The sequence below is a fragment of the Plecotus auritus genome (assembly GCF_963455305.1).
Source record: "Plecotus auritus genome assembly, chromosome: 10".
NCBI lineage: Eukaryota > Metazoa > Chordata > Mammalia > Chiroptera > Vespertilionidae > Plecotus > Plecotus auritus.
The window spans coordinates 26,747,205-26,766,829 of NC_137785.1; the positions used below are offsets into that span (position 1 = coordinate 26,747,205).

Here is a 19,625-nt window from a genome sequence, read left to right on the forward strand (position 1 = left end):
TGCCCTTGACCAGAATGGAACCTGGGACCCTTCCTTCCCCAGGCTGACATTCTATCCACTGAGCCAAACTGGCCAGGACAAGATAGAATTTTTAAATACAATCATGGGTATTCATATCACTGAGCAAAGTTAAGGTTTATTGGAACTATTTACTGCCTGTTTCTACAAATATAAATGCATTGTATAGTTGGATGCTTTGATTTATTTATTAGTGTTTATTCCAGCTATTTAAATAGTCATGTGTTTCTTTGATTTAAAAAAATATTGCCTGACCTGTTTTCAGTGTAGTTGCACATGTACAAATCCTCTCCCCACAATCCCACACTGCTGTGTAGCCATGCCGCACTCCCAGATCTCTGGGAGATCTTGCCAGGTAGTTCCACAAAGTTTCTTCTTCTTCTTCCTTCTTTTTTTTTTTTTTTTTTTTTTAGTATTTTTATTGACTTCAGAGAGGGAGGGAGAGATAGAAACATCAATGATGAGAATCACTGATTGGCTGCTTCCTGCATGTCCCCCCACTGGGGATTGAGCCCACAACCCGGGCATGTGCCCTTGGCTGGAATCGAACCTGGGACCCTTCAGTCCACAGACCGATGCTCTATCCACTGAGCCAAACCAACTAGGGCACACAAAGTTTCTGATCACTCTGAGTTAATAGTATGATTTAAAAAAAAAAAAGGTATTCTAATTTTTCGGAAATTTCTGTTTCCATTTTTTTCTATATGTTCTTCATATTCTGAAATTTGCTTGTTCAGTTTAAGCAAATTTAAAGACTTAACAGAATTTTCCTAGGCTCCATTGCTCCTTTAAGAATTATTGTAAAATGTTCTGTATGTGTTATATACTAACAGTTTAATTTCAAGAGACTATTAAGTAGCTAATACTATGTATATATTATATTACACTATTCAGGATTTAGTTGGTCTTTTTTTGAATTGTGAGCATATAGCTAAGAACAAAAATTTCGGAAAGTGTTTTTTGTTTCCTCTGGTTTTGATTTTCTTCTGATGCTTCTTGTTGTCTTCTCTCGCTGCGGATTCCACAGGGTCACCTCCACATCGCTCAGGTGCCTCAAGGGGAGCAGGTGCAGATCACACAGGACAGCGAGGTGAGTCGTGGCCACCAGCACTGCCTGTGGGCTTTCTGCATTCTGATCTTCATCAAATGGGGCAGACAACTGGGAATCCCCAGACAACACGATGTCCAGCATTGACCACCTGACTCTCGTTTCCTTGGGCACAAACTGGCCCTGCCTGTCCTCCTGCCTTTGCTGCACTGCGGGTTTATATGGGCAGTCTAGTTTTCTTTGTCAGCACTTGCTATATCCAGTTTTTGCTTCTGGCTGGTGCTGACCTCTGACTACCCCTTTTCTTTCTGCCCACCCTGCTTTCCTGTCTTCCCATCTGAGATGCAGATCTTGTTCCCAGCATGGCTCTGGCCCTGCTCTCCTGCCTCGGGGAGTTCCCCAGCAGGGGGAGTGGGAAGAGCAGGAGGTGGGGCTCTGCTCCTGCGACATGACCTCACAGGTTCTCCTTGCCTCTACGAGCCTGTGCTCTGTTTCTGGAAAACCAGTGCCCACATTTTGGGTTGATTGGGAACTGGTGAGACTGCACATGTACATCCTGTGAGCTTTTAGTGCATCTATTCATGGCTCTTCCCATTCCTGCCACTCCTAGGATTGCCTCAGCTGCCTTAAGTTCATGAAATCCAGGCTTCTTATCACTGATGGCATTCTGCTTTTCATTAATTCTAATCCATGATAAAGACAGAATGCAGGGAGTCCATCCCAGCTGCACAAGTGCTGTTGCATATGTGTATCAGCTGCTACAGGGGGTCGGTGTGTGAAGGTCAGGTAGACCATCTATCTGGGTTGTTGGAAGGTGAGGCCAGCTGGTCATGGCGCTGATATTCTCTGAGCCCCTCAGGGGGACCTTGCCTTTCTATCCTTTTTGTACAGGGCATGGGTGGTTGTTGGCTGCCTCTTGCGGGAACCCTGACGGTCGTTTCCTACAGCACAGGATAGCATCAGTAGACTCGGTGTACTTGTCTTCCTCTGACTGTCCCATGGCTGCCGAGCAGTGCACACTTGCTCTGTTGGCCAAGCAAGGTGTGGAACAGCGTGCCCCGGCAGCATGGGCTGGGAGCTAAAAAACATACTTATTTCTAGGCTGGGAAGATAGTACCAGCTTTGTGCAGACCTGCACTGTGGTGTGTTGTTACATGGTGTCGGGTTTCCTCACACACCAATGGTGAAAACAGGTACAGACCCAGCAGCGACTGTGCAAGTCCTGACTTGTCAAAGAGACTTTCAGGAGAACCTTTGGAGGGAAGCATTTGATTAGTTCAGTGGTGCCTAATGGCTTTTCAGAGCTGCTTTGTGGACCCTTCTGCTCACATTCTAGCAGCATGCTAGGCTGCTTTCCTTAAGTAGATAAGGCATTCGTGCCCCTTTGACTTTTCAGTTTCCAAAACCCAGGGTGCTGAGGTGGAGGTGGTGGTAATTTGCTTACTGACTCCTGTGTGAGGCATTTGCTGAGCTCCCGGTCTGTGCAGGTTGCTGTGCAGGCTATTGCTGCTGTGTGAAAATGTGAGGTAGAGGCTCCCCACAGTGCACTGAGATGAGTGTGCTAGGGGGGCCGGAAGTGACGAGCACTCGCTGGTGCAGTAAACAGAGAGGCGCTCTGGGATGCTTTCTAAGGGAAATTCTTTCATTCTGACCCCAGAGATTTGCTGTGGGCCCAGCCTGCAAAGGGAAGAGATAAGCAGAGGTTCTGAGGGAAGAACGGGGATATGTGGCTGAATGAATTCCTATGAGAGGAACAGTAAATACCTGGTCAAAGGAGGGGATTGATTCATTCATAGGAGTAATTAGTTCAGTAATCATCATGTGTCTAAACGAGGGAGTGGGAGAAAGCACATTGGTGTGGCTGAAGCTGCGGGCAGGGGAAGGAGAGCAGCAGGCAGTGAACTTGGAGATGGCCCTGAGAGGTATGACTGTCAGAGTTAAGGAGCTGGATGGTGAGTGGAGAGTCTTCTGGCTCACCGTAATGTGGGTTCCACAGGAAATGCACTGAGTGGTGCAGGACACCTGCAGACTAAGTGGGGTGTCCTGTTGAAGGGCAGGGAGGCTTAATTTTTAAAGACACAGACAAGGGGAGGCCAAACGACAATTAAGAAGTGTCAGTCTAGAAGGCGCGTACACTTAGAATGCTTAATTTGCCGGTTGTCATTTGAAAAGAATGAAATTGATATAATAATAAAAGGAAATAATCAACATACATTTTTTATATTATTTTTGCTAAAAGAATCATAGTACTTCTTTTTAAAAATATATATATTTTTATTGATTTCAGAGAGGAAGGAAGAGGGAGAGATAGAAACATCAATGATGAGAGAGAATCATGGATTGGCTGCCTCCTGCACACCCCATACTGGGGATTGAGCCTGCAACCGGGCATATGCCCTGATCAGGAATTGAATCGAGACCTCCTGGTTCATAGGTCCATGCTCAACCACTGAGCCACCCGGGCTGGGCATAAGAATAATTCTTGAATTTAAACTTTTGAAACCGATTTTGTCCCTTTTTTCAGTTTTCATAGCTGAAACCCAGTATTTTGTTTGTTTCCATTAGGAATTGAATGCAATGAATTAGAAGACATTGTTGATAATATTAATGATTACTTTATAATAGGTTATAATATACAGTTGTCTTCTTATCACAATAAAGTTTTATCTTGTTCATTTAAAAATTAAGTAATTATTTTATCAAAATGAGGATGTCTGCAAAGAGACATTCAGCAGAACCTATCAAACTTAAATCGTTTATTATTTTTTTTAAGCAAGTGAAAATGAATTTCCAACTGGTGAGATCCTAGTAGGCCTGTGGTCTGGTTAATTGTATTGTGTCCTGTCAATTTTGTGCTTGTGATAATGCACTATTCTTATGTAAGGTGTCTCCATGGGGGAAGGTGGGTGATGAGTACAGGGACTTCTCACTGTACCACTTTTGATTCTTCTTGTGAGTCTAAACTTGTCTCAAAATAAAAGTTAGAAAAAAATTACATTTGCATTTGTGGTTGGGGTGGGGAGTGAAAATGTTTTGTTTTTAGTTTGTTAGTATTTTGTTTTTGTTTTTTTTAAAAATTTTCAAATGGAACTTGCTTTTAAGTGACGAAGACATGCCTTGGGGGTGGGTGGATGGGAGTTCTCATTTGTTTTGAAATCCCAAATTAATGAGCATGATAAACTGTTATTGCTGGCACTGGCTTTACCCCAAGTGGCCAGGTGGCACTGTCTGACTCTCTACTCTTAAGTCCCTAGCTAACCCCCATCCTTTCCCTTTCCATTGACTTGGGACAGCCCTTGTAGACATGCCAGTCACAGTGAGAAGCGGGTAAAGGGGGAGGTCACAGTGCATGGGGTTCAAGGTCACAGTGTGAGGAGCAAAGGGGATCACAGTGCAAGTTAATCAGGTCCTTCCCTCTGCTCAAGTCCAGTTGTGGGCCACGGCAGTGCGACCCATGGCGGACGACCCAGGAGGTGGTGACGGCGGCAGCATTCTTTCTTGCCCACATTTATCTGCGCTGTTTGAAGCCTTGTGACCCATCAGGACCCAAAGGCTGTCTGATCACATTATTGGGCTGCCTGCTGTCCTCGGGTTGGGGGATCCTGGTTGACCTGTCGAGGATGGGTTTCTCTTGTTCCTCCTCGGGGCTGGCACAACCCAGGATCCGCTTCCAGGCTTCTGCGTACTCTGCCTCCCGCTGTGCTAGGGACTTGACAGGAAGGGCTGGCCTGCTGGTGGAGTTGGGGCTGCTGACCACACCGTTGCTGGTGGGCCTCTTGAGGATGCGGATCTGTGTGTGGGGGCTGCGGTGGGAAGGCTATCGTCCTGAATCACAATGGGCACTTTGGGAGGAGATTTGGATTTCCTGCTCTCCTTTTGTGTGATCTTCAGTTTTTTTTCCAACTGTCTGTCTATTTCCCTGCTGTCTGCCGCCTCCTCCCAGCTCTCAACGACCTCCTCATCTTCCATCTTACTCGCCGCTTCCCCTCCTCCCAACCCCCCTGGTTTGTTAGTTTTTATAAGAAAAAATAGTAACCTGTAAACTCAGCTTAAATATTTTGTTTTGAGTTTTTATTTCTACAAGGGTTGAGTTTTTGTAGAATTGGTGTTCGTGGTTTTGCTGTTATTTACCAATGGCCTGGGGAAGTTCTTGCCACTATGTCTTGAAGTCATTTTTATTCTTGATCTCTTTTTTTCATCCATTTTGCAGGGCAATCTACAGATACACCACGTGGGACAGGATGGGCAGGTAAGTGCTCACCTCCCTTCACTCCATGCTGCTTGCTGTAGTAGATCCCCAAACACTGCATTGCCACAGGGAGGGAGCGAGGAGTGAGGAGCCAGAGGGTGGAGCTGCATTAGCGCCAGGGAAATACTGGCTTTTCTGAAATACTGGCTTTACTTGGTGGCTAAGGACATCTGATGGGGACACATTGACTGCGGGACTCTGGGCTGCATCTGCCTCTTTGTGGAGTTTCAGGTAGCTCTTTGTCTTTTGGATGAAACTCCACATCTGTTTATTACTGTTTTCTGTAAATTGACATGATTGTTGTTGATCACTGTGTTTGTACAGTAGCTGTAGATTAGAACAAGGTGGGTTTTGTTCGTGGATATTGCTGTCAAACTCCAGCTACTGCCTTTTTTCTAATCTTGGACAAAAAGTAACAGAGACCATCATTGAATACATTTGATATGAATTGTTTTCACAAAGAGAAGTGTGCCAACTGTGAGGGTTTCTAGGGAGTGATTTGTTTTCTAAGATCTAGTGAAATTGCTGGTGAATTCGGGGGATTAAAATTTTCATGTCCTTACCCAGCTGGCATGGGTCAGTGGTTGAGTGTTGACCTATGAACCAGGAAATCATGGTTCTTCCGGTCAGGGCACATGCTTAGGTTGCAGGCTCCATCCCCAGTAGGGGGCATACAGGAGGTGGCCAATCAATGATTCTCTCTCATCATTGATATTTCTGTCTCTCTCTCCCTCTTCCTGCCTCTCTGAAATCAATAATATATGTATATAAAATTTTCATGTCCTTTTGAAGAGTTATTATTAAGGTGATGTTTGCAACCTTTGAATAATTATGACAGATTCTGGATGATCTTCCTTTTTTTATAAAACGTGAACCATAAACACAGAACTCATTTACTTCAAGGTAATAATACTTGTTATTTTCAAAATCAAGTGCACGCTCCCCTTTGAAACACCTGTTTTGCCATTATCACCATGAGTGCCTGATGTCTGCCATGAGCCGGTCGTGGAGAGTTTGTATTGCTGGACTAGGAAGTGAAAGGATAGTTATAGCCCTTGGATTTTCTCTTGAACCCTCAGAGCGCCTCGGGAGAATTGCACTTACTAATATTTAAATTGGAGTTTCTTGGTTTGAAAATTTCTCCTTGAGCATACACATGAGGTTTTAATCAGTGTCCTGAAGCAGTGTTAATATATAAATATAGCTTCCATGGAAAAGAGCCAAAAAGCCAAAGAAATGCAAAATTAAAATCCACAGTTTCTCTGAGCTGCCTTGGTGATAAAGTTGTGGGCCAGGCGCAGTAGAATCGGTTCTCAGCAGCTTCAATGTGGTGTTTCTCTTGGTCGGGCCAGAGATGTCGGGCTGGGGCAGGAAAAGACAGGTCACTATCAGTAGTTTCTCTTTGTTTTTGACAATTTAATGGTTTATATTCATACGGGGAGGACAATTTGATCCTAATTAAGATGTAGCTGAACTTTAATTGATGAGGAAAGTAAGTCTGTTATCTTGATTTCCCTGTTGTTTTTGTCTCTATTCCTGAGCAAAATTCCACCAGGGATTTTGAAATATAATCATGTTTTTATATTATGTTACTATCCTGTCACTGTGTCTAATCAGGCAACACCATTCCAAATACATCTTGAAAGCAGAGAACCCAGCTTTTGTGGACAGGTATAGCAGGCACGTGAGCTCTGTCCACGATTGTCAGCTCAGGAACGACTCCTAGAGTTCACATCCGAAGAGCCGCCTTCTGAAACTTCCCCAAGCAAGAGTGTTTTCTGCACTCTCCCATTCTGCACACTCAACAAGTGCTGCTGCCTCGCCTAAGTTCCTGCCCATGCCTCATCGGCCTGTTCACACGAGCAGTTGGGATTTACTGCGGATTTATGTCTGTTCCAGCCTGTCTGCCTCCGAGTTCCCACTGACTCTTCCTCTTAGCAACCTCACTACAGAATAAGTAGAACTACTGCACTGATCACTTTCCGTGTCACATAACTAATAATTTAATTAGTCATCTGCATTTTTTTGCCTAGAAAATCTCCACCATGGTCATTGTTGGTCACTTTGGTGGGACCTCCAGTTAAAGACAGAATTTAAGTAAAGGCAGGACTGATGCTGATGGTGACTAAGGGAGTTTTGGAACCTGGCGCCTTTTTCTTTTCTAAAGGAAACTCTGCTTCCTGATTTAAAGAAATAGTATGTGTTCATAAGAAGCTGCCTATTTCTGTTAAACATCTGTTTAGCTAATCCTTTCTTTTTTTCCACTGTGGAAATGGTTTTTTGTTATTTTATCATCCAGTTCTTGTTCCTGTTAAGTTATCCTGCTCATAACAACTTTGTTTTCTAAATTGACCAAGTACTTGTGAAGTAGTATGATGTTTCACAAGACACAGAACACCCCATTCAACTTGACGCCACTGAGAAGGCTGACACACATCAGTGTAGAAGGAAGGATCCCCTGTCATCCCATCTCTCACCTTCTCCCTCCACCACCACAGTCTCTGTCTGACTGCCTCTCCACTTTCCTTTTCCCTCCCCCGGTCTTTCGTGTGCACAAGAGGATAGGCCCTGAGCGTCTAGGGCTCTTTTCCCTTTAGCCTGACACAGCCTCAGGATCTTCCCTCCGTAATGCTCCAGGGACTCCCAGTTTCCAGTCCTGGTGTAAGTGTTGGTGTTTCATTTACTCAAGACTGACAACACCAGGCTCACGCCAGTTTTTTTGGGCAAAAGGTGTTGAATAGCTATCTCAACTCTGGGGAACAGAAAATCCTCCTGAATTATAGAAGTGCAAAAAGAAATTTATGTATTATTGACGTAATTTAAAAATTATGTAAAAATGACATCATATACACAAAATTACATGTCTTTTTGAGTTCATAGATCCACTGACTGTTTTATGAGCTTCATGTTAAATTCTTACTCAGTGGGTATAACTGCTGTTTGATTTAAGGCTGGTTAAGCAACAACACTCAACATCCTTACAGTTAAGCATCTCTTAGGAGCTGATGGCAGGAATACTTCCTTCCTGATGCCAGGGCTGTCGAACCCGTGTCCACTGCTGTTTCTGTAATACAGTCATGTTTATCACGGGATTTCTTGTTTCTACTTCAAAGATGGGTATTGCTGGCCTTGTTTGTGTTGCTGAGTGCAGAGCTTCTGTGAAAGCACCTCTCCCTTTGTTACCTGGCAGGAGACGGGAGGGAAACGTGTGCTCTGCTGATCCCTGCTGCTGCTGGTGGGATTTGTATGGTCGAGTCTGCAGTGAATTATTTCCAGGAGAGAGATCTGATGTCTTCATGTTGCATGGTGTTTATTATACTACATTTACATAGTCGTGTAATATGATTCTGACAGTGGACCATCCTTTTTGGAGTCATATATTTTCTTCAAATTAATTATCAAGAGATCCTGGTCCTGTCCCATGTAGCGGTGTGGCACCTGGCAGGTCCACCGTGGGTCCAATGAGAGCGTGTGAATGCCTGGTACGTTACAGACATTGGGGCTTAGGGCAGCAGTGTCCATTGCTTCCCAAATATGGGAAAGAAGGATCTGGAAAGATGACCAACTTGCAGACCTTGGAGAACTGAAGGTGTAGTCTGAAGCCGCATTTCAAGGGATGGCTGCATCTGTAAGCAGGTTTGAGGCAGCATCGGGCCCTGTGGTGTGTTCATGTGTTTCCTGTTCTCTTTCCTCAGTTTTTGGCCATGTGTATCTTCTTGTAGTGACCATTCCTCATCCGTCATCACATCTACTGTTTTGCTAGGAAACCATATGGCCAAATTTGTTAGGGTTGAAATTAAGATGCTGTCTCTAATTCTGGTCGTGGGTTCTGGACTAGGGCACCTCCTCGGAGAAGGATGCATGGGCCAGAGGCTGGACCTCCAGATATTCACATGTGTTTATGGCTTTGTTCCAGATGCTGTTGTTGTTAAAAGTCATATTATTAAGCGAATTCAAACTGTGCTGATTTCTTTTGTCCCCAGTCTGATCATAGGTACTATTGGAGTGTAGGTGACATCTTATACTACTGCATGCTACTGCCTCCTTTCTTACTCAGTCATCCTTGTGGGGAATGTTAGGGGAGAGAAGGAGCCCTATCCTGGAGGGTCAGCTGCAGCGGCTCTGTACTGGGAGGTCCTGCTGGGAGCAGCCCAGGACGTTGAGCCAGCTTCTGCCAGAAACAGAGGCCTTTCTCCATGGGGCCCTGCAGCCATGTTGGACCTAATACACGTGCATCTTCCACTTACTCTCTGCTAGAGAAAGTTAGGGCAGGAGGTCCCCCTTGCCCCTGGTAAGCTCTGTGATGGGGGTGAGGGGTGAGAGGTGAAGCACCTATTCAGGGTTCTTGCCCACTGGCACATCTGTGCACTCCCATGGTGCTACCTCCTGAGAACCTTGTTTGGGGTGGGATATTGTTTGGAAGAGAACCAGTTGGTGGGAGAGTTGTAACTGGGGCCCAAGTCTCGCCGCGGTGCTGCCACTCTGTCAGTGTGTTGTCTTGGGCAGACTTTACTTTGTTCTGCTTCTGTTTATTTGACACTGAAATGGGACCTGCTTCAGGAAGATGTGCCTTCCCCGAAAGCAGAGACTGACCAGTGCTCAGCCTGGTATCTGGTTGGCTCCTGATAGACGCTCATTGTCCACAGGGCCACCACCTCTCTGGGAGAGTGGGTGCATATATCCAAACCCCCCGAAACTCATCACACAGGCAGGGTGTGAGAATGATGAATAGGCTCTGAAGAGATAAGTTTTTCTCTAGCTGGTTTGGCTCAGTGGATAGAGCGTCAGCCGGCAGACTGAAGGGTCCCAGGTTCAATTCTGGTCAAGGGCGTGTACTTCGGTTGCAGGTTTGATTCCCTACTCAGGTCAGGGTGCATGTGGGAGGCAACCAATTTATGTGTCTCTCACATCGATGTTCCTCTCTCTTTGTCTCTCCTCCTCCCTTCCACTCTCTCTAAAAATCAATGGAGCCAGCCGTCATGGCTCAGTGGTTGAGCATTGATCTATGAATCAGGAGGTCATGGTTCAATTTCTGGTCAGGACACATGCTCAGATTTTGGGCTTGATCCCCACTTTGGGGCATATAGGAGTCATTCAATCAATGATTCTCATCATTAATACTTCTATCTCTCCCTCATCCTTTCTCTCTGAAATAAGTAAAAATACATTTTAAAAAATCAATGGAAAAATATACTTGGGTGAGAATTAATCAAAAAAGCACCCCCCCCCCCAAAAAAAAAGGTAAGATCTCTTTTGTTCTTGAGTGATGTCACTAGACTGTGACCCTTTGAAATTCTGCATGTAGAGTCTGGCAGAAAACGTCCCTTTATTTTTAGTGTGTGTATGTGATTTTAGAGACATTTTTTAGAAAACTATATATTTAAAGCATTAATTGGGAAATGTTCCTTTTTCTTGTTAAAATTATGGCCATGAATGAACCTTTCAAAGAAAGCAGATCATCTGAGCTTCATCACTGTGAAGCAATTTAGATTAGAACTTAGCTTTTTTAAGTGAATTACAATTATTTGTTAAAGAAATGCCAAACAAAATATGTTTTAGTAATCTTAGGGAACAGTCAGCAAGTGGAATCTTGGATGGCATGAGGCATTATGTTTGTGTTATTGAAAATCCCAGATTATGGTTCATAGCGTTGACAATGTTTGTACCTGACTGGCATGTAACTCGGTCTTGCTGGGGTCAGAAAAGACTGAGGGTGCTTGTTCTAATTCCTCGGAGAAAACTGCAGTCACACTTCTTACAAACTCTCATTAGATAGAACGGACATCTTGGTCACGGCAGCCTGTGCATGTGTTCCTTTCCCTGAACCAGGAAGTGGAATTTGGTCAGACGTGACTAGAACACTCTCCTCAGTCCAGTTGCTTGGAAGGTGAAGGCACAAAATTCAGTTCTGGCTACCTTTGGTGACCATGTCTTCTCGGCCTTGCTCACCATGTCTTCTCGGCCTTGCTCCTTTGTACGTAGAAAATACTTGTAAAGTTATGTGGACATTTTGATCTTGGCAAGACATTAAAACACTTTCAAATGAATAGAATCTGGCTTAGTTTTGAGTACTGATGAAGAATGATGAGGTTAAAAATATGTTTTGGGAGCAACCCTTAAATTCTGATTAATTGTGCCTTGTGTTCATGTAACAGTCATGCTACTGTCCTTTCACTGGAAATCTTTTGGTCATAGCCCAGGAATTCTAGACATGTGTCACATATCGGTGTGCATTGCACTGTCCAGGAGTCCCATCACCTCCCGTGGTGGGCCAACCTGATGGTTCTGTTCTTTATGACACTGGCTGTTCTTCAGGAGAAAGTGAGGATTCAAGCAAAAACATGCAAATCTTATGGAGGAGAGAGGAAACACTTGTTTTCTGAAATGAGTGCCTTTCCTATGAGTAACTGTTTAGGAAGCAGGGGCCTGTGGTGTGGGCTGGTGGTTGTGCCTGTCTCTTACCTCCTGGAGGGCAGGAGCCTGAGGCACTTGGTGGACATAGATAGTGTTACTTCAAAGTTGAACTCTTCCTGGGAAAACCAGGAGGATCTCTGAAACCCCGTTTAACTTTTGAGATTTGGATTTGAGCCTTAAAAGTGGGGCCTGCCACAAACAGTCCCCACAGAGTACAGCAGGTCAGCACTCAGACCTGGCGTGGATTCCTTCACCTGTTAGGTGAGCTCAGGAAGGTGCTCGGTTGGCCTGGTGCTCTCACCTGCGGTTTGCCAGAGAGCTTATCAGGGGAGGAGAGGAGAATAGGCAGCATTCCCCTCAGAGGTAGGGTGGGAGGACACGCAGAGCCTGAGGTCGCTCAAGTCACACTCTGAACTCGGCCCACCTCACCTGTGGGGCAGGTAAAGCCACCTCTACAGTGAAGCCTGCATGTTGTGGGGTCTGGTGAAATAAAGTATAGTGTGCATTCTGTTCTGGGAGCCCTTTTTAGGCTCAGAGATGAGCACCCGTGGGTATGAGTCAGAGTTTGGCCCCAGCCAGGCATCCTCACTCCTCAGATCACTGCCCTTCCGGAAATGTACTGGACAGCAAGGCTTCAGTGCGTGGGGGCTTTCTACTCTGATGTTCTAAATGGGAACAGTGCATTCCAGCCTATCCCAAACCCCCACCTTTTTCCTAGATATCACTAAAACACTCTCACAACTATGTTACATCCTCAGCATTTCTGCTTAATTCAGAGCCTTTTAAAGCACCAGTGACCGGAGTTTGTAGTGCTTCACAAACTCGTTGCTGGTGTGTGTTGTGCACTTGCAGTAATACACTAAAATGTTGTATAGAAATATACTTTCTATTTACATGGATAGGACTATGTCCTGTAATTAAATAATATCAAAGCTATTATCCAAATTTGATCCTAATTAGCAGTGTCCCTAGGTGCTGGCAGAAGCAAACTATGGGTTAGGACAGTGGTTGGCAAACTCATTAGTCAACAGAGCCAAATATCAACAGTACAACGATTGAAATTTCTTTTGAGAGCCAAATTTTTTAAACTTAAACTTCTTCTAACGCCACTTCTTCAAAATAGACTCGCCCAGACCATGGTATTTTGTGGAAGAGCCACACTCAAGGGGCCAAAGAGCCGCATGTGGCTCGCGAGCCGCGGTTTGCCGACCACTGGTTTAGGAGATTGCATTGCAATTATAAATTTAAACATGCAAGTGGAGAGATTAGGTTAAATTTGAGTAGTGGAAGAAAGAAGTGGCCAAAAAGAAAGGACATTTATTCTAAAAATATCCTCAGTATAAGGTATTAAAGTTTACATTGGTGTGACAGGTGAGGGACAAGGTGGTTTTGAAACCTTGAGATGTGCCCTGCTCTGCAGGAGGCTTTGTGGAGTAAGCATAGGACAGGGGCCTGACTTTGGCACCACAGTGGAAGCAGGAGTGCTCTGAGGTCACACTTGGTGACATGAAACTCCCAGCCACATGACTTCATATCAAAACCAGACATCTCCTGTAACTCATTTAAGTGAGCTGAAACAAAAATATTTTACTTTTTTCCTCTTCTCTAAAGATAATTGTTTTCTTGGGGTTTAGATTGCATAAGACATAGGAAATGTGTTGTTTTAATTAGCGCATCATGTAATACTCAAATTAAGAACATTTTTTGGAGAGAATGGGCATGTAGGCCAGCTGAGCATTTCAATCACATTAACAAGGATGTGAATCCTCTCTTTTGGGTTAATTGAGATATTTCCGGCAAGATCAACTGGGATAAGTGCTGTTAACAGGGACAAGGCACTGCGTTTAGTATATGCACTGCCTTTGTGACTGCGACTCTTGATTGCTTTGAGCACTTGAGTTGCACTTGAGTAAGTGCTTTGTCTCCACATAGTCATGTAAGTGGGAATGATGGTTGAACAAGAAGTTACCATGTCCATAAAAATTGCAGACATTAATTGACATTGGCATTGAAATACAGAGGATTCTAGTTCTAAATCTGCCTGAATTAGAAACAGTCGTGAATGAGTCCTGATTCAATTATATAAAAATATAAACAACCAGAAATCCATACACTTGTATAAGTAAGTATGGATGTATGTATGTTTGTTGTGTTTTAAACTATTTGATAGTAAGTTGCAGACACCAAAATCTTTATTATAGAACTTGTAAGCACGAGGACACTTCCCTACACAACCAGCTGTCACTCGTTTCAGTTACCTCTTGCTGTAGACGATGACCATTTATTATCTTTCATGATTTTCTGGGTTTATTTGGCAAATCAGGTGATTGTTCTGTTCCAAGTGGTGTCTCTGGAATCACCTGGGGTCACCTGGAGGCTCAGCAGGCTGCCCTGTCTGGAGGGCTCACTCCCAGGAGTGCGCTGGCCTACATGGGGGAGCTCAGCTGGGCTGTCCGCCTGAGCCCCTCGGTTCTCCTCTATCTAGGCCAGTGGTCGGCAAACTCATTAGTCAACAGAGCCAAATATCAACAGTACAACGATTGAAATTTCTTTTGAGAGCCAAATTTTTTAAACTTAAACTTCTTCTAACGCCACTTCTTTAAAATAGACTCGCCCAGGCCGTGGTATTTTGGGGAAGAGCCACACTCAAAGGACCAAAGAGCCGCATGTGGCTCACGAGCCATGGTTTGCCGACCACTGATCTAGGCTCCCTGCATGGCCTGGGCCCTCACAGTATGGGGAGCATGATTCCAAGAAGGGATGTAACCAGCATTTAAGAGCTGAGGCTGTGGTCCCTGCAAGCCCCCATGGTGATTATTTTCCTGGAGAGGCAGTGTGCAATACCCCTGCCAGGATCTTGAATTGAGAAAGATGAGGTGTGGGATTGCCTGCGTCTCTCAGCATCCTTGCTGTGCTTAACACGCCTTGACTCAGTTCTTTAAGACAGGCCCTGCCCTACCCAAGTGCACAGGAGGCACACAGGGAGCATGGGCTACACTGGAGTTTGGTGATTCTCAGGCGAGGCACCACTGCAGTTAGAGGATGGACATATTTCCAAATAGACAGTTATTGGGTGAATCCTATGCTACAACCCCCTGAAATGACCTTCCTTGTTCAGGCTGATAGGTTGGGGGTTAGTCTGTCAATGCCAGTGTTGTGACCTCAGGCAGACACCAGCCCACCTGTGTGGCATAAAATCTACATCGAGAAACTTTACATGATTGATTGATGCACTGTGTGCTTTTTTGGGACAGCTTGGCTACTGATAAAATCTGTTACATTCTCATAATTATACATTGTTAATTATTGAATTATGTTTTTTAATTGAATTTATTGGGGTAACATTGTTCAATAAAATTATATAGGTTTCAGGTATACAATTCCATAATACATTGTTTGTATATTGTATTGTGTCCACCACCCCAAGTAATTACTGAATTATTAAAACAGTCTTAAAATTTTTTTTGCTTTAAAAAAATAAGATTTTTTAAAGTATACGTTTGTACAATTTCTGAGATTCTTTTGCATTCTGTTTATTTCATTTCTTTGGAGAGTTTAAGAAAACAAAAGACCTAAACATTTATTCATGTTTGAAATAACGCTCCAAAAGCAGTCTGTTTTTGGATAACTGGCAGCTGCTGCTGGCTGACCTCCGATTCCTCTTGGGCACCATGTCTGCAGCTCCTCTGCTTACTGGGCTCTTTAACACCCAAGGATAGGCATCTGTTCCTGAGAGGGTACTGATGGATGTGTTGTTTTAGTTATACTGAGTTGCTAATAAAGATCAAACATAACCAAGAAGAACAAGTCAAGGGTCCCTTTAACTTCTATGTAATGTATAAAGGTTCCCCATCATCTAAATTACCTTCAGCTAAATGATACCTTTCTTCCCAAAACATCACAGAGAGCTAGCCATCTGCCTGCAGTGACTCAGGTATCCCTTTTCTGGAGCAGGGCATGTGCTTTCTCCTAACCTCTTTGGTAGTATTCTATAGAGGAAATGAGACAAATTCAGGAACTTGGTGATATAATTCCCCTTTACACATGGGGACAGTAGATAGTAGTTTTTCTAGGATTATAGAGGGAGGTGAAATCAGGGGTGGATCCAGAACCTAACTCTCATGACCCCTGAAGCTCCAGTGTAGCTACAGTTGTCTAGGACATCATCATCACTGTTGTTATGACGGACATCACTACCATCATTATTACCACATCACTAGCACCACCATTATCACCATCATCATAATCATCATTATTACTACCACTATCATCATTATCACCACCACCACCACCACCACCACCACCACCACTCTTAACCACCAAGGAATTGAGTGAGTTTTTTGATGATCTTGAACTGTGTTCTAATCTGTCTTGTCTATTTATTGCCTTCTCTGCCTCTTTCAGTTGGGACTGAAATGATGGTGTTTTCTTTGCCCCGCTCATAGGAATTTTAGTTGGGCATAAGGTAACAGAGCTATGAAAATGTACAAGAAATGGGACTAATCGTGGGAGCTGTTTCCTGCCTTGTTACAGTGTGCGTTCAGTAGGCACTTTGGTGTGGAGCAGAACCAGGAAGAGGCACGGTGCTGCTTCTAGATACAGGGTTCATGCAGGGTGTGGAATTCGAACCCAGTAGATTGAACACTCACTTTGTATCAGACTCTGTTGCTAGGTAAAATTATATGTATTGAAACACTGAATTCTGGCTCAATTATTTCTCTGTATTTGGGAGGTTTCCAGCCACTGAGGAAATCTTGAAAGACTGGAGTTTTGGTCATGCTGCTTAGATCATGAATCATGAAATGGTTTAGTACTGGTTCAGCTAGATGTGTACTTTGGTGTACCGATAGGTTTTCTCTTTACAGTTGTATCTAATGTCATCTAAGATGTATGTGAAAAAGTTTATATACTGTATGTCTATAGGCTAAACAATGTCAGAGTACTTGATAATTAGGGAGATTCTCTGTGTTCTGGTAAGCCCATCTTTGTAATAATGGATACACCTCACCCACACATATGATACATGTGTATTAAACAACACAGTGATAAACCCAGGTTAATCTCATTGTGTATTGATGAGATAACGTTACTAAAAACTGACTAACAACTTGGGCATTCTTTAACTTTTAAACCTATCTTGACTTCTTTGGCATTTGTGTCCTTCCTTATACTTTGCTTCAAGGTAAATTTCAGGGGCTGTCAGAATTTTCCCCATGAAGTGAGGCCTCTAAATCCAGCTGGGAAAAAAGACTTGAAGAGATGAGAAGTATCCAACATTTCATATGTAGGACTTTTTTGGAGTAGGTGAGAAAAATGTGTGTATGTGTAAGGGATTTGTGTAGGGTGTGTGTGTATGTGTGTGTTATGTAGGGCATGTTTGTGGAGGGGTGTGTTTGTGTAGGGTGTGCATATGTATGCGTGTAGGATGTGTGCATAACTGTGTAGGGCGCACGTGTGTAGGGCATGTGTGTAGAGGGGTATGTTTGTGTAGGGTGTGCATATGTGTGTGTAAGGCATGTGTGTAGGATATGTGTGTCCATGCATGCACGTGTACAATGCCTTTATCTGTACCTGTAAAACGTCTCTATTTCTGGGAAGCTTTAGTCTACTTTTACTGGTCTATCACACTGGGGAGAACAATGTCAGCCTCCCAGATGGCATACACTGATCACTTCACTTCTAATACAAATGTTCCCTTCAAGGAAATATGTTCCTGTATTGCATGCCAAAACACAAACAGAAATCTTGAAGAACCTATGTAGCTCAGGGAATTCATCCCTATCGAAAAGCCTCTGTACCAGAAATGGTGGAAAATAAAATTTAAGCCATTAAAGGTCAGAGCGGAGTTGCCTGGTTGTAAAAAACATCCTAGAAAAGTCACAGAAACAACTGGTTGAGGAGCACGGCCCACCGGCAGCCTTGGACTGAGCGAGACCCTGCAGGTTTGTCACCGTGTCTGGGGCAGTTGGCTCAGACCAGACAAGAGGCCCACGGTATTTCCTGCTGCTGGCTCTAATTTTTCAGGAATCCTTCTGGTCCCCAATAGAGGCTCGTTATATGAAGCAAAACAGACCGGATGCCAGTGAGCACAGAAAACCTGAGAACTCACTAGCTCTTTGGTTTCTCCTAAGCAATGAGGAAGAAGTTTCAGGCTCCAGTGATGACTGGTTAAGAACGCTGGCGTGTCCCATTAGGCCTTTTGTTTTGTCCTTATAGTTGTAACAGACAAGATTGTTTCAGGTCAGGAAAGACCAGGAAAAAGCTGGACAACAGTTTGGGCTGGGCAGGGTACTATAATGTTAGAGAGAAGCTGGATGAAATGATTACTTAAATGTACATTTTCGTATTTGGGTAGTTGAAATGACGATGTCTTTGAAGGGGCTCTTATTAGTATGGGCTAAAGTAGCTTTATAATAAAACCCCAAAGATAGTTTTCAGAGATTTGGACACATTGCACACTGGTCACTGTGCTCACGGCTGCCCTGAGCCCCTTTGGTGGAGTTCCACATCAGTCTTCTGACCAGACAGTTAACGGAGGGGTGGCAGTCCCTAAAATTCCAGAATCATTTTTTATCAATTTCATTATTGTCAAATATGTATTGAAAAGGTTAAATTAAATAGTTTTAATACTGTTAGATCTAAATTTTGTTCATTTCTGTTCCACACAGTACCTGGGGTAGTACCAAATTATCAATATTTAATGATTGATGAATGAATACAATAGTAATTATTACAAATTGGCACTTATTTAATTGTAAGATACACAGGTTATTGGGAGAACTTTGAAACACTCTTCATTTTTAAACCATTAAAAATGTAGTATATATTCATTAATAATTTTAATCATGAATAATAACCTGGAAATGTATGGAAGAGTTCTTTTTTTTAAAAAAAAATTACTTATTGATTTCAGAGAGGAAGGGAGAGAAAGATAGAAACATCAATGATGAGAGAGAATCATTGATCGGCTGCCTCCTACAAACTCCCTACTGAAGATAGAGCCCACAACCTGGGCATGTGCCCTGATCGGGAATAGAACCATGACCTCCTGGTTCATAGGTCGACGCTCAACCACTGAGCCTTTCATGCTGGGCTAGAAGAGTTCTTATTTAAAACCTACAGCTCAATAACCTGAAAATTTGTGACTCCTGAGCAATTCCAATTTTCTTTTTAGTTGTAGATATTTTTCAGTATAAGGAAGTTTTGGTGATTTCTTTTGGGCTTTTCTGAAACTTTTCTGTCACAGTCTTTTAACTGTGTATGTGTTGCCTGCTAACAGGCCTGCTGTGTCATGGTAGAAACTGTTACCTGACTGGGTGGCAGCCCGAGCCCACGTCTGGGGCCAGGCCAGTGTACCTGTTGGTTTGAGTGGCTGTGAAGAATGTCTATGGAACATATGAAGGATTCTTTAGACCCAAGAATTCTATTCTATAAGCCATCAGAGAAGCTGCTATCTGTTGAAAGGAAGCAAGATTACTACTTCTTCACCAGGAACTTAATTTCTGAACTTCGGGCTTGTGGAGAGTGAAGGTGTGTGCAAGGTGAAATTTCAGAAGCAGGAACAGCCCTTGGAACGATTAGCTCCAGGAGTCTCACTTTATAGACAGAAAAATTATGAATGGAAGGCACCTATTAGGACATTTCATTCCTATTCAGACCCTGGGTCTTCCCTTGTGCAAACTTTAGGTGCTCTAACTGGTCCATGTTTATAAAACAAGCAGATTGTCCCCATGCCCTTAACTGTGGTTGTGTTTGGACTCTGGTAGTTCCTTCCAGCTCGAGAGGAGTATGGGCTGGGAGTAGCACTGCAATTTGCACTGAGTGTGTCTGGGTGCTGCTGGTCTCCAGGGTCTGCAGATTCCAGGAGCACATCATCTTCATCACAGGGCGCATGAG

The 19,625-nt window shown here is 43.7% G+C and overlaps 1 protein-coding gene and 1 pseudogene across 7 annotated transcripts in view; one reads left to right on the forward strand and one right to left on the reverse strand.

The window, feature by feature from the left end:
* BANP (BTG3 associated nuclear protein) overlaps positions 1 to 19,625 on the forward strand; it is a 160,710-nt gene that overhangs the window by 98,013 nt on the left and 43,072 nt on the right. For 4 of the 6 annotated variants that reach the window (XM_080643795.1, XM_080643797.1, XM_080643794.1 and 1 more), the window contains 2 exons: positions 1,037 to 1,108; positions 5,277 to 5,315. In XM_080643795.1, the coding sequence (XP_080499921.1) occupies positions 1,037 to 1,108; positions 5,277 to 5,315 (111 nt within the window). The remainder of the gene's footprint in view (positions 1 to 1,036; positions 1,109 to 5,276; positions 5,316 to 19,625) is intronic. The other 2 variants (XM_080643796.1, XM_080643799.1) reach the window with 1 other exon arrangement.
* On the reverse strand, positions 4,575 to 5,035 carry LOC308235537 (SUZ RNA-binding domain-containing-like; annotated as a pseudogene). The gene has a single exon. The product of its transcript is annotated as an SUZ RNA-binding domain-containing-like (transcript).